We start from the raw sequence: 12,947 nt of genomic DNA, 5'->3' as shown, positions 1-12,947 counted from the left end.
CCCTTGGGGGTGGGCACATGCTTAGATTTCACGTCGAACGGCTCACCCTGCATGCCGGTGACAGCCAGGCGACCAGGGGCTCCCGTTGGGGAATTCTCTGGATAAGAAGGGATCAAGAGGGAAGGGCTATGGCAAGGGTCGCAGGGAAAACAGGCAGAACGCTAAGTTATGGGCGTCACATCACTGGGGAGAGGCTGAGGGGTGGAACAGCGCATATGGCAGCCCCCCGGAGAAAGCCCCCGGACCCCCATGCTCCCCTGGCGTGTATGTGTGGCCCTCTGTATCCCGCCTGGCACTCCATCCACACTTCAGAGACTGCAGGTGTGCTTCCGGTAGCCACAGTCACATGCTCCGCCTGCTCTGGGCCAGGTAGACGGGCATCACACTGTCTGTGACCTGGAAATACACTGAGCGCCTGCGGGTCACCTGCACCCACAGGCCACAGTGAACGCAGCAAGCAACGTTCACCTCTTTGCTCGGACTCATCGGGACGAGGAGAAAAACCACAGGAAGGGGTGAAGGGAGGGGGGTTCTGGGGACGGAACTCATGCTTTGTTGAGTGCTAAGTACGTGGCAGAAATTCAGCAAATACGTTCGATAGCGTATTTTCAGTCACATCAGCCCAGTGGGGAGCATTCACCACGAACTCAGACAGCACTTCATGCAGGGCCACTCCACGACCAGCCCGTGCTGTTCTCTCCTTGTCTGTTACTGAAAAGGCTTTTAAAACGTGTTCACTCAAACACGGTAATTTTTCTATTCCTGTCCACCATTTACGTGTGCATCTGACGCTGGGTTATTAAAGGACTACAGAGTTGGGATGGTTTTGTCGTCCTGGCCAATTTTAACTGAATTGTTCTGCCATCCGTGTCTACCTCCAGGGATGCTCTTGTCCTTCATACACACTTTGCTGATAAGAAGTCTCAGCCTCCCTGCTGGGTTTTTTGTTGTTTTTTTTTTTTCATCCTATCGCTTTTAATGTTTCTGTATTCTCACATTTCAGCCATGTCTTTTAAACAGCACAGAGTTTCACTTTCGTTATAACCAAGGCTGTAAAACTGTGGCTTTTTGTCTCTAAAGCATGTACATGCAATCTAATAATGGGGTATTTGTGTGCTAAACTTTTGGCATCACTGTTGTATTTAATTTGTTTCTGTTCATTTCTAGATTTCTTTCTTTTTTTTTTTCTTTTTTTTTCTTTTTTTTTTTTTTTGCCTTTCCAATCTTGTATTCTGACTGGTTTCAATTCAAAAAATTGGTTTCATTTTTTTTTACTTTTCTATTTGCTCTTTTAAAAGCTTTTCAGTGACATGTTGAAAAAGGCCTTCTGTCAAAGGCCCCACATGCGGAATGTCTAGAAAGAACACAAAATACGGAATACAACCAGGGTTGTGCTGCAATAAGGGAAAATGAGATGGTTGTACACACATGTTTCTTTATTGGTCACAGCAGAGCGAGCTAGTAAAGCCACCACGAGAACAACCAACAACTTATTTAGCAAGTCCCTTCAGACCTGTGCCCTAGTTGGCCAGATCCGTCTGAATAAGCCTCTTTCAACAGATGCTATAACCACTGACGCCTGTGGAAGGAACACAAGAATTATTCACCACCTCACACTCACACACAACAGCGAAACTTCTGTTGGCCTGTGGCCTTCAGCTTCCAGTTCAATATTTACTTTACCACACAAACATGACACCATAAATCTTTTATAGACACATCTTCACATAAATAACTTTTTTTTGTTGTTCAACCTCACACAAGTACATTTTCCCATTGATTTTTAGAGAGGGTGGGAAGGGGAGAGAAAGAGAGAGGAGAAAGGGGGGGGAGAGAAACATCAATGATAGAGAGAGAAAGAGAGAGAAAGAGAGAGAGAGAGAGAGAGAGAGAGAGAGAGAGGGAGGGAGAGAGACATCGACTAGTTGCCTCCTGCACTCGCCCAGACAAAGGCCGGGATCAGGCCTGCAACCGAGGTGCATGCCCTTGACTGGAGTTCACACCCGGGACCCTTTGGGGTTCGGGCTGTGGGCCAATTGCTCTATCCACGGAGCCAGACCAGCTAGGGCTCCAACACATCACTTGGATACTCACTTCTACACAGCACACAACTTCCAAGTAGAAATACTTTTTTCACATCAAGTTAAGCAGGATGAGAACATGTAAACATAGATACCTGGTTCACAAGAAAACCACGAGGTCACCACAGGTAAGAAAGGGCACTTGAATCAGGGGGGGAGAGAGGGGGAAAAAACACAACATGTAAACAGCGAAGACGAGGGAGCAGCTGCCCAGGGCCCCCCGGATGGGTCCGGCTCTCTTAAGGCTGTAGCAGCACAAAGGTCCTCAGTTCAGTTAGGACTTCTCCCTTCACCCTGTCCCATTTAGTCTCCAGGGCCTCCACAATGAGTGCAAGTCCTGCAAAGACTAGCCTAGAACTGAGTCAGTCCTGTTGGAAACAGAGGTGACAAAAATAAGCCATAAAACTGACAGTTCAAGAGGCATTGCACCAGAAAAATAAAAAAATGAAAAATAAAAACAACACCACCACACACCAAGAAAAACAACAGCAATAACATTGAAAGACTGTGTGTTATTCTGGGGGACAGGAGGGAGGAGCGGGGGCACCACCACACGCCAGAGGGTTGGGGGGGAGGGGGAGCAATGGGGATGGGCGAGAACACGGATGAATGACCCACAGAGATGGCTGTCCATGGCTGCTGGCACATGGCGATGGGCCTATCCACGGGCAGAGTCACACAGGCAACAGCGGATGGGAGAGCGGCAGCACAGAAGCGGTGAACACACTACACCACATGCCACAGAGTCAAGTTGCAAACTCTTTCCCACCTCCCCAACCAAGTACCTCCCCACGGGTTCTTTGAACAACAAAAAGCACCCAAAAATAAAGAAAAATACAAACAAAAAAAAAGAGAGAGAGAGAGGCTCATTCTCTCCCAATGAATAGAAACACTGACACGACCACAGACTGACCAGCCAAAGCATGACAAGCTCTCGCTGACGGCGGATTGAAAGGGCATGCTGTCCTCTCCCACCTGCTTAGGCTCCAACTCTTGGTTGCTCGAGGCCCCAGAACCCTGCCTCTCAGGCTCAGGATCAGGCTCCTCCTCCTGCTCCTCCTCCTGGGCCTGCACCTGCTCCTGCTCCTGCTCCTCGGCCTGGGCCTGCACCTGCTCCTGCTCTTGCTCCTGGGCCTGGGCCTGGGCCTGGGCCTGGGCCTGGGCCTGCTCTTGCGCTTGCGCCTGTGCCACCTGCTCCTCCACCACCACTTGCTCTGCCTGGCCCTCGGGCTCCGCATGCTTGTAAAAACAGTTGTCGCCGAACGGGCAGTAATCCCTGACGACGGCAAAATACCTGCAGCTCTTGGTGCGCATGGCCTCCTTGTACTGCCGGATCAGCTCCTGCTTGGCCGCCGGCTCCTCCACCCAGTACTTGCTGGGGATGACAAGGCGCGAGGAGACCCGGCACTGCGGGCAGGACTTGATCACGCGGCTCCGGAACTCGCGGGCGTTGCGCCAGCGGCGGATGCAGCGCAGGCAGTAGGTGTGGTTGCAGTTGGAGAGGATGCCGAAGCGGCGGTCGCTCTCGTAGGCCTTCTCGTAGACCACCTCCATGCAGATGCCGCACACCTTGTCGGAGCTGCGCTGCACGTCGAAGGACATCTCCATGTCCTGCTGGTGGCGCTCCATGCAGGCCCGCAGGTGGTCCGCCCTGTGCGCGGGGTCCTCGGGGTGCAGCGCCAGCCGCCCGCACAGCTCGCACAGGTCGCCGTGGAGGTAGGCGCAGCTCGGCCCGCGGTAGCACTGCCCCATGGCGGCGTCGCTGCAGAGCCGGCGCGGCCCCCGGCCCGCCGCGGCATCGGGCCCCCTTTCCATCGCCAAGTTCTGCCACCGGGGCCGGGGAGCCTCAGGGGCGGGGAACACCTCGCGGCCCCAGTACGGCTGCCCGGGGACGAATTCGGCGGCGTTTGCCCAGCCGTGGGCACCGGCTTCAGGGCCTTCAGCACCAGCTTCCCAACCTTGGGCACCGGCCTCCCATCTTTGCGCGCCAGCTGCCCATCCTTGGGCACCTGCTTCAGAGCCGTGAGCACCGGCTGCCCACCCTCCTTGGGCACCGGCCACCCAGCCTTGCGCACCGGCCTCAGAGCCTTGGGCACCGGATTCCCATCCTTGGGCACCTGCTTCAGAGCCGTGAGCACCGGCTGCCCATCCTCCTTGGGCACTGGCCGCCCAGCCTTGCGCACCGGCTTCAGAGCCTTCCGCACCGGCCTCCCAGCCGTGGGCACCGGATTCCCAGCCGTGGGCACCGGCTTCAGAGCCTTCCGCACCGGCCTCCCAGCCGTGGGCACCGGATTCCCATCCTTGGGCACCAGCTGCCCAGCCGTGGGCACCGGCGTCAGAGCCTTCGTCGCCGGCCTCCCAGCCTTGCGCACCGGCCTCCCATCCTCCTTGCGCACCGGCCGCCCAGCCTGGCGCACCTGCTCCCCCCACAGCTCCGAGCGCTGAATCGTCAGTCTCGGTTTCCAAGGGGCCCCTGTCAGTGACCCAGCAAATCCCAGGCGGGGCGCCCCCGGAGGCCGGCGGGGAGGAGGCCCACGCCACTTCCGGCGGCTGGCCCTCCGGACCGTACTGCGCAGCCGCAAACGCGCCGAGGCCTAGCTCCTCCTCCGGAGCCTGAGGCGGGGACGGCGACGCCCCGCGGCCCTCCCCGGCCTCCTCGGGGCCCCGGGGGTCGTGGGAGTAGCGGCAGCTCTCCCCCTCCTTGCACATCCCATGGCGGAAATACCTGCAGACGACTTGGTTGGCCCAGGGGCCTGGGCGCCGCTGGTTCCGCAGCCAACTTGGTCCGGGGCCTTCCCGGGGCCTGGCCCCGCCCACGGAGGCGTAGGCCAATCGCAGGCGTGACGTGCCGACGGGGGGCGGGCCTCCAGGCTCCACACGCCGGAAGACGGGGTGCGTGCGGTAGCTGGGCCCAGCCGCCGCCTCCTCGGCCTCCGGGGCATCTGTTGCGTCCCCGGCGGCTTCGTGGGGCTCCGAGGGAGCTGCAGCCTCTTCCATTGCACCTCCTGCCCCCTGAAACGGTGCCAAGACGTGTCCGGTGGCCCCTGGGCGAGGGTTCGAAGCCCGGAGGCCGAGGAGCCGCCACAGCGCTCCAGACGGGAAGGTGCGCCTTTTTTTCCTTCCGACCACCCCCACTTCCGGTTACTATTGGTTCCGACCCCCTCCCAGTCTGGCTGGCGCGTCGGACACTTCCGGTGTGGACACCGGCTGTCTCCTAACGAGTCCGCGAGGCCGCGCGGTGTGTAAAAGATCCCGGCCTGGGAACAAAGCCTCGCGCCGCCTTTGTTCCGGGCAGCTGGGGTTCCCGCCCCCGCGCCCCCCCAGGCTCTGCAGCGGGGGGCGCGCGCGCGGCCAGAGGATGCGATCGCCGCTGCCACCGCCACCGATGAGGTTTTGATTTTTTTTTTTTTTCCTGTCGCGCCGTTCACGCAGACGCACTGTATGCATGTGGCTATTTTTTTTTTTTTTAATCATAAAAACCCATAACCCTCGTTTCCCGCGCGCCCCGCCCCCCCACGTTGAAAAGTTCGCCTGGTAGTGTCCGAAGCATCTCGCGCAGGTGAATTTTAATGACTGTTCTCTTCCTAGGGTGTCGATGCTTTTTAATTGCAATCGGATTCTTTGATTCTTTTGTTTATTTTTGTCGCGGATAAAAGCTTTCCTCTTTTTGCTCTGTTTGCAAGATCGGCTCTGCTGTGTGTATGCTGGGGGTCCTCGGGGGCTGGCGTTGGGGATGCTCCGGCGCCTGGGATCGGAGCCCGCCTTTCGGGGGGAGAGGGCCCCGAGTTTATGGGGGGTTTCGGGCCGGCCTCCCCCCCGCGCCGTGCGCGAGCTGCAGACGTGGCTTGCAGAGTTCGCGCAGCCCCGCTGCTGGCGTCAGGAGCGCCCCCGGCCCCTGCGTGCACCCCTCTTTCCCCCCTCCACCCCCCTCTTTGGTTTTCTTTTGCGGGTGTCAGTCGCGGGGGGCTGGGGAGGGGGGCTCCTTTGTTTCGCTGCTTTCTTTCCCCGAGAAAACGCTGCTTTGTGCTGGGACACAGCCTTTCACAGCACTTGTCTCTGCCATCTGCTCAGAGCCGTGCTTTCTAATCGCCACCTGGGAGCTCTTTGTCATTTTTTTGCAGATGTGTTTTATTCACGGAGTTAAAAAATAGTTTAGAGTCCTGCTGTGCTAAGGGGGCTGATCGTGAATGCAATCCTGAATTTTATCGTGTCGTTTTTCTGAGTCGTCTTTTTGTGAGATCTGACCGTGCTTGCTCTTAATGCGATTATTTGCACTGATAGATGTTTGGTGTGTTTTGTTTTTAAGATTTAACTTACCATTTTTCCAAGAATAAATGTGTTAAGCTGTTATCATCGTTTTATATGTGATTAGATGTTGTTTGCTAAAATAAGTTTCTGAGAGGGAATTTTTATATCCTGAATTTACATTTTAAAGTGATGTACCATGTAAATCAGATCAAAGCAAATAATAAAGAAATTAATGAAAGAAAGGGCTGAATCAAACAAAAATCCTTTAAAGTTATTACTATTATTGTTGTTGTTATTTGAAGTGATTATTGAAACTGGTAAATTTCTGGTGAGGTTTATTGGGAAAATCTATGAATAGGGGCACAAATAACCAAGATCAGATATTTAAAAAATAGTATCACTCATTACTTTAATAATGCATTAAAATAATTATTTTGATTTTAGGGCCGGGCAAGAATTTCAGGAAGGAGATTAGCGTATTAAGTTAAAAAATCCATATGACATGGTCATATTTCTAGAAACACAGGATCAGAATGACGGGATCAGAAATAAGAAACATACATGTCGGTCTGTTGCATAAGTAATTCTGTAATTAAGAACAATTCTTTATTTTTTTTATTTTTTTTTAAGAACAATTCTTTAAATGAAAGCTTTCAGAAAAAAAAACAGAAAGGCATAATGGTCTATATTTATTATTGAAAGTTCTTGCCAGTACAAAAAGGCAAAGCAAAAAAAAAAAAAAATGTTAGAATTGGAAAATAGTTATTACTAGGAGACAGCAAATAAAATAGAGAATAACTGATAAATCTGTTGTATTTAATAAGCACATTTAGCAAGGACATCAGATAGAAGCTCACTGTACAAGATTAGGCGTATTTCCTGCTATTGTGATTTACAGTCAATGACAGGAAAACATTTAAAATTCATAGCATTTACAGTATTAAAAGCTAACTGTCTTAGGAATTAAGCTAACTCACATTGTGGAACTTGAAATCATTTTTGCTCATGACGGGCTTTCCCACCACGAATATAGGAACCTAGGAATTTGTTCTCTCCTGAAGTCGGAATCTCACCTCTGCTAAATGTATTTGTTAATGGCTTTGTCTTTGACAGTCCCTGAGAGTTTCACAGGAAAAAGACTTGGAGCATACATACCAGGCTTACTTGTATATTCCAGGCTTTGCACAGATTCACAAAATTCAGAGTCCTGACTATAAATGTGTTATTTGTTGTTGTTCTTTTAAAAATATATTTTATTGATTTTTTTTTACAGAGAGGAAGGGAGAGGGATAGAGAGTTAGAAACATCGGTCAGCTGCCTCCCACACACCCCCCTCCCCACTCGGGACGTGTCCGAAGCCAAAGTACATGCCCTTGACTAGAATCGAACCCGGGACCCTTCAATCCGCAGACCAATGCTCTATCCACTGAGCCAAACCAGTTAGGGCATGTAATTTGTTTTAATAGTGCTTTGTTCCCAGCACCGTTTAAATTATCTTCGATCCATCTTTTTTAAATTTTTTTATAAATGGCACCATCCAGTAGAAGTTCTATGGTAATTGTACATACGTGTTGTCCCGTGCAATGGTTACTAACCCCATGTGGCTCTTGAACATTTGAGATGTAGCTAGAATAATTTAGGAGCTGAATTTGTAGTTTTAAATTTTCAGAATTAATTTAAATAGCCACATGGGGCTAGTAGCTATTATACTAGACAGTGAGGTTGCAGGCAGTATTTCACCATTTTATTTCCTCCAAAGGAGGGATCAGGACAGTTTCGTAACCTGGCCAAGGCTATGCTGCTGGCATTGGGGGAGGGGGGGGGGGTGCTGTTTGCTTCCACATTTCCTCCTGTGTGCCTCCTGCTCACATTCATGTCCTAGCACCTCACAGTGAGCTGTATCATCTTGTTTTGTAGGGACAAAGTTTTCTATGCACCATCAGAAACTAAAACGGTATCTCCTGATGATAAATAGTATTTATATGAGATTGGGGCAGTAGAGTAACTGGGTATGCACCTGGAGAGAAATAAGCAAATATTTTCCCAATCCCAAGCAAACCACGATTCTCAAATAATTTTTCTCTGTCATAGTCCATTTTCCTGTCTTGGTCTGTTTGTTTTTTTTTCTGAGCCCTGATATTGTTCTCACAGTCCCTGAGAATACACATCTGGCCAGTTATCTACTTACTTGGTTCAGTTGATTCTCCTTGTCTCCCCCAAAGCGCCGAGGGGGATCCGTTGGCCGAGACTTGACCGAGACAGACTCGCGTACACACTCCGGTCTGCAGGGCTATACGAGATCTCCCGGCTGGTCCTGACATTCCACTTGAGCAGGCTGTGCTAAGCACCGCCCCCCTCCCCATCACCAGCGAGCGAGCGGAGTGACAATGTGTGGGTGGCGGGGGTGGGAGGGAGGGGGTACAGCAATGCACGGGTGAGACCCAGTCCACAAAGCATAACAAAAGCCAGAGAGGCAGGAGACCAGTTCAGACGTGGGCTGTGAGGACGGACCAGAAAGAATCAAAGGGCCCCTCCCTCCCTCCCTCATCTTTTATTCCAGACAGCTGAGCCCCACACGGCCCCTGCTTAAAAAAAAAAAAGAAAAAGAAAGAAAAGAAAAGAAAAGAAAAGAAAAAGAAAAAAAGAAACTCAGAACTGAATAGCATTTTATCCTAGGAAACAGCTACCACCTGCCGGGGCAGTAGATAATAGTTGATCTCTATTGATGTATTTTAATTGAATGTATCGGGGTGGCATTGGTTAAGAAAACTACGGGCTTCAGGCGAATAGTCTATAATACATCATCTGTATACGATGCTTTGTGCTCTCCACCCCCAGTCCAGCCTCCTTCCATTGCCATGTACCCCCCCCCCTTTACCCCCTTCTACCAACCACACACACACCCCCTTCCCTCAGGCAGTCACCACGCTGTTGTCTGTGTCCCCGCGTCTTTTATTCTCTGCTTAATCCCTTTACCCCTTCTCACTCGGCCCCCAGCCCCCTCCCCTCGGACAGCTGCCGGTCTGTATGTTGTAAGAACACACCTGGTCTCACAGCAGGTTCCTCCAGACACGCTCCTGCTTCAGGCCCAGCGTTTGAGTGCTGGGGAGTGGAGTTGGTGGGAGGGGAGGGGAGGGGATTAAAAGCAAGGATCTAGAATCAGACATCAGGGGTTCAAATCCTGAATCCAGGAATTCACCTCGGGCAAGTCGATCACACTCTTTTACCTCATCTGGAAAATAATAATACAGTGGTAATAATGAGTGGTTAGCCTACAAGTTTGCGGTGAGAGCTAAATGAGAGAATCCTTGTAAAATGATCATACCGGTTACAAGGGAGAGTCTTTGAGTTCTCCATAAAGGTTTCTTGTTGGTTTTTTGGGTTTTGTTTTGTGGGTTTTTGGTTTTTTTTTAATCATCCCTAGAATACTGAGACTGAAGTCACTGAAGGTGAATCTTCATTTTTGGCTGTCTGCACGTGGCAGGAATATAGCTACAGATTTTTAAAATATATATATTTTTTTATTTTTTTATTTTTTTACAGAGGAAGGGAGAGGGATAGAGAGTTAGAGACATCGATGAGAGAGAAACGTCAATCAGCTGCCTCCTGCACACCTCCTACAGGGGATGTGCCACAACCAAGGTGCATGCCCTTGTCCGGAATTGAACCCGGGACCTTTCAGTTCGCAGGCTGATGCTCTATCCGCTGAGCCAAACCGTCCAGGGCTAAAAATATTTTTCTACTGATTTCAGAGAAGGGAGAGGGAGAGAGCGATAAAAACATTTATGATGAGAGAGAATCATGGATTGACTGCCTCCTGCACACTCCCTACTGGGATTGGGATGTTCCCTCACCAGGAATTGAACCGTGACCTCCTGGTTCTTGGGTCGATGCTCAACCCCTGAGCCACACCGGCCAGGCAATAAAAACACACTTTTTAAAACCCATTACGGCCAAAACCGGTGTGGCTCAGTGCATAAAGCATCGGCCTGTGGACTGAAGGGTCCCAGGTTCGATTCCGGTCAAGGGCATGGACCTCGGTTGTGGGCACATTCCCAGTAGGGAGTGTGCAGGAGGGAGGCAGCTTATTGGTGCTTCTCCCTCATCGATGTTTCTAACTCTCTATCCCTCTCCCTTCCTCTCTGTAAAAAATCAATAAAATATTTAAATAAAAAAAAGACATTACATTATCCTCTTTCGTAAAAGGGTCCTGCTGTCCTTAACAAGTGCCATGAATGACTTTTGTCTTTAACTGCTCAGGTGCCTGCAATAACTCAGGATCCTATTCATCATCCTTGGACCCTCCAGCCCTCAAAACCCGGGACACCTGGGGAGCCTGCATCCACTCCTGGCTGATTGATAAATGGAGACTCCTCAGCCAGTACGCCCGTGACAGCCCCTCCTCGCAAGGTAAGGAAGGAGTCTGACGCCTGTGATTCTGAAATGCGCTCCGGAGCTGGGCTGCACACACCCGGCTTCCTGAGAAAGCTTCCCAATTGGCCGGAAGTTCTCCTTCCTGGATTCTCCTCCAGAAAGTTCTCAGTCCACTCAATTCGCCATCCTGGACCCCAGCCCATTTCATGCTCCACTCACTCTGTCCTCCTCCCTTTAAAAAAAAAAAAAATGTATATATTGATTTTAGAGAGGGACGAAGACGGAGAGAGGGATAGATACATCCAAGAGGAGAGAGAATCATGGATCGGCTTGCCCCCTGCACACCCCACGCTGGGGATGGAGCCTGCAACCTGGGCATGTGTGTGCCCTTGACGGGAATCGAACCCAGGACCCTTCAGTCCGCAGGCCGACGCTCTTCTCTCCTGAGCCACGCCGGCCAGGGCCCAGCTCCTCCCTGGTGGCATGGTTTTTGCAGAGGGCGATGGGAACTTCGGCGGCGCTGGGGGAAACGGAAGGGTTCCCGGCTGGGAGCACAAAGGGTTAGTTGTTGGAGAGGCCGGGGCTGGGCGCATGCGCTCTCTGCTCTGCTCCGCGCCAGCTCAGCATGCCGCGGGGAGGGGGGGGTCGGGAGGGGGGTCCGCACCCCCATCTCGCCGCGCTGCCCCGACCCTCTCCCTTGGGCGCCCGCGGGACCTAAGACCCAGGCCCGCTCGGAGCACCGCTGGGCACAAGGCACCTTCGGAGCAGGGTCGGTTTGACTTCCCGGGACCGTGAAAGGGAGACCGGAGCGGAGAAGCCTGGGACCGGGGCTGCCGGGACTACATTTCCCACAATGCCCCGGGAGCAGCCCTTCCGGTGTCTCGGCTGGCTGGGCGCTGGCTGGGCGCTGCCTGGGCTCTGGCTGGGCTCTGGCTGGACTCTGGCTCCGCCTGGTGGCTGGTCCTAGCTCCAGCGGGTGATGCTAGTTGTACAAGTGCAATTGCCTCTTTAATACCTGAAATCCCCTTATTTTGTGCCCTAACTGGTGTGGTTCCGTGGATAGAGCGTCGGCTTGCGGACTGAAAGGTCTCAGGTTCGATTCTGGTCAAGTGCATGCACTTTGGTTGCAGACACATCCCCAGTAGGGAGTGTGCAGGAGGCATCTGATTAATGATTCTCTCTCATCGATGCTTCTATAACTCTATCACTCTCCCTTCCTCTCTGTAAAAAATTAATAAAATATATATTTTTAAAAATGAAATCCCCTTATTTTAACCCCTGTTGAGGGAAGACTGAAGATAGGAAATTATATAAAATGGAGTCCCTTTAGCCAAGCCGCCGAAATTATTAACACTGTGAAGGCAAGCCCCCCTTCTTAATCTAACGAGCCTGGGAAATAAAGCTCAATTAGAACTTTGCAGTCCATCCTCCACGTCTCTTAAAATGCTTTTCTCTGAGGGGTGCCTGGCCCTGCAGGTCGTAGATATTTCCCAGGATAAAATGCTATTAAGTTCTGAGTTTCTTTTTTTAAATTATATTTTTATCCAGAGAGGAAGGGAGAGGGGAAAAGGGGCATCAATAATGATAATCAAGCATCAGCTGCCTCCTGTACCTCCCACAACCCGGGCATGGGCCCTGACCGGGAATGGAAGGAACCATAACCTCCTGGTTCATAGGTTGATGCTCAACCACTGAGCCACACTGGCCGGGCAAATTCTGAATTTCTTATATTCAGAAATACCTCTTAGTGGAAGTTGGTGCCTGTCTGGTTCTGCCTCAACTGCTACTGAAAGAAATGACATGCCCAAACAAAGTTTCCGAGGGGCAGGGTGTCTCTCCTCAGCTGCTCTCGGGAAGTGCTAACATCTGCTGTTTTGAATCCTAGTTATCCCAGATGGGCATCGTAGAGACTCGGGGGATCCATCACTTCTGGGCTAAACTGTCCTTCTTAGAGGGAGGTCTAGTCAACTGTGAAATAGCCACGAGGGATAATGCATTGGCTGTCTTTCCCGAGCCCAGCGGGAGAAGCCCTCGTAGGACATAAATCTCGGCTGGGATGGGACTGTCTGAAATGAGGACAAGCAAGAAAGATTTCCAGATCAGGGGCTGTGACATCCGGCAGGCACCTGACCTTTCTGAAAATAGGAACGATCGATAAAGCTTATCTGAAGTGGGGATTCATGAACACCAGTGTGCCTTTTGCCGTCAGAGGGGGGTAGTAGCCAGTATTTTTCCAGATGGAAT

At 51.6% G+C, this 12,947-nt stretch overlaps 2 protein-coding genes across 6 annotated transcripts in view; one reads left to right on the top strand and one right to left on the bottom strand.

Moving 5' to 3' along the window:
• Positions 1 to 1,418: 1,418 nt before the first annotated feature.
• LOC123652348 (probable E3 ubiquitin-protein ligase makorin-3) lies at positions 1,419 to 5,078 on the bottom strand. Of its 2 annotated transcripts, none has more exons than XM_045581607.1 (2): positions 3,376 to 5,078; positions 1,419 to 1,579 (listed from the first exon to the last, which is right to left on the bottom strand). In XM_045581607.1, exons 1-2 carry the CDS (start codon positions 5,076 to 5,078, stop codon positions 1,564 to 1,566), a joined length of 1,719 nt encoding a protein of 572 aa, XP_045437563.1. In that variant the 3' UTR covers positions 1,419 to 1,563. The 2 variants fall into 2 exon arrangements, with proteins under 2 accessions (XP_045437563.1, XP_045437562.1); XM_045581606.1 differs by lacking the exon at positions 1,419 to 1,579 and adding an exon at positions 1,919 to 2,449 and having other exon boundaries at positions 3,057 to 5,078.
• Positions 5,056 to 12,947, top strand: part of OTUD7A (OTU deubiquitinase 7A) — a 78,569-nt gene continuing 70,677 nt past the window's right edge. For 2 of the 4 annotated variants that reach the window (XM_045581605.1, XM_045581602.1), the window contains exons 1-2: positions 5,056 to 5,184; positions 10,590 to 10,739. The gene's annotated coding sequence lies outside the window, so the exon portion shown is untranslated. Of the gene's footprint in view, positions 5,185 to 5,313; positions 5,472 to 5,548; positions 5,641 to 10,589; positions 10,740 to 12,947 lie in introns of those variants that run through there. The other 2 variants (XM_045581604.1, XM_045581603.1) reach the window with 2 other exon arrangements.

This window comes from Pipistrellus kuhlii, unplaced genomic scaffold (assembly GCF_014108245.1).
Source record: "Pipistrellus kuhlii isolate mPipKuh1 unplaced genomic scaffold, mPipKuh1.p scaffold_m20_p_140, whole genome shotgun sequence".
NCBI classification, from domain to species: domain Eukaryota; kingdom Metazoa; phylum Chordata; class Mammalia; order Chiroptera; family Vespertilionidae; genus Pipistrellus; species Pipistrellus kuhlii.
This window is presented reverse-complemented; position numbering and strand designations above follow the sequence as displayed.

What these genes read in the sequence shown, in the direction of transcription:
- LOC123652348 (XM_045581606.1), bottom strand. Translation starts at nt 5,078, where the DNA reads ATGGAAGAGGCTGCAGCTCCCTCGGAGCCCCACGAAGCCGCCGGGGAC.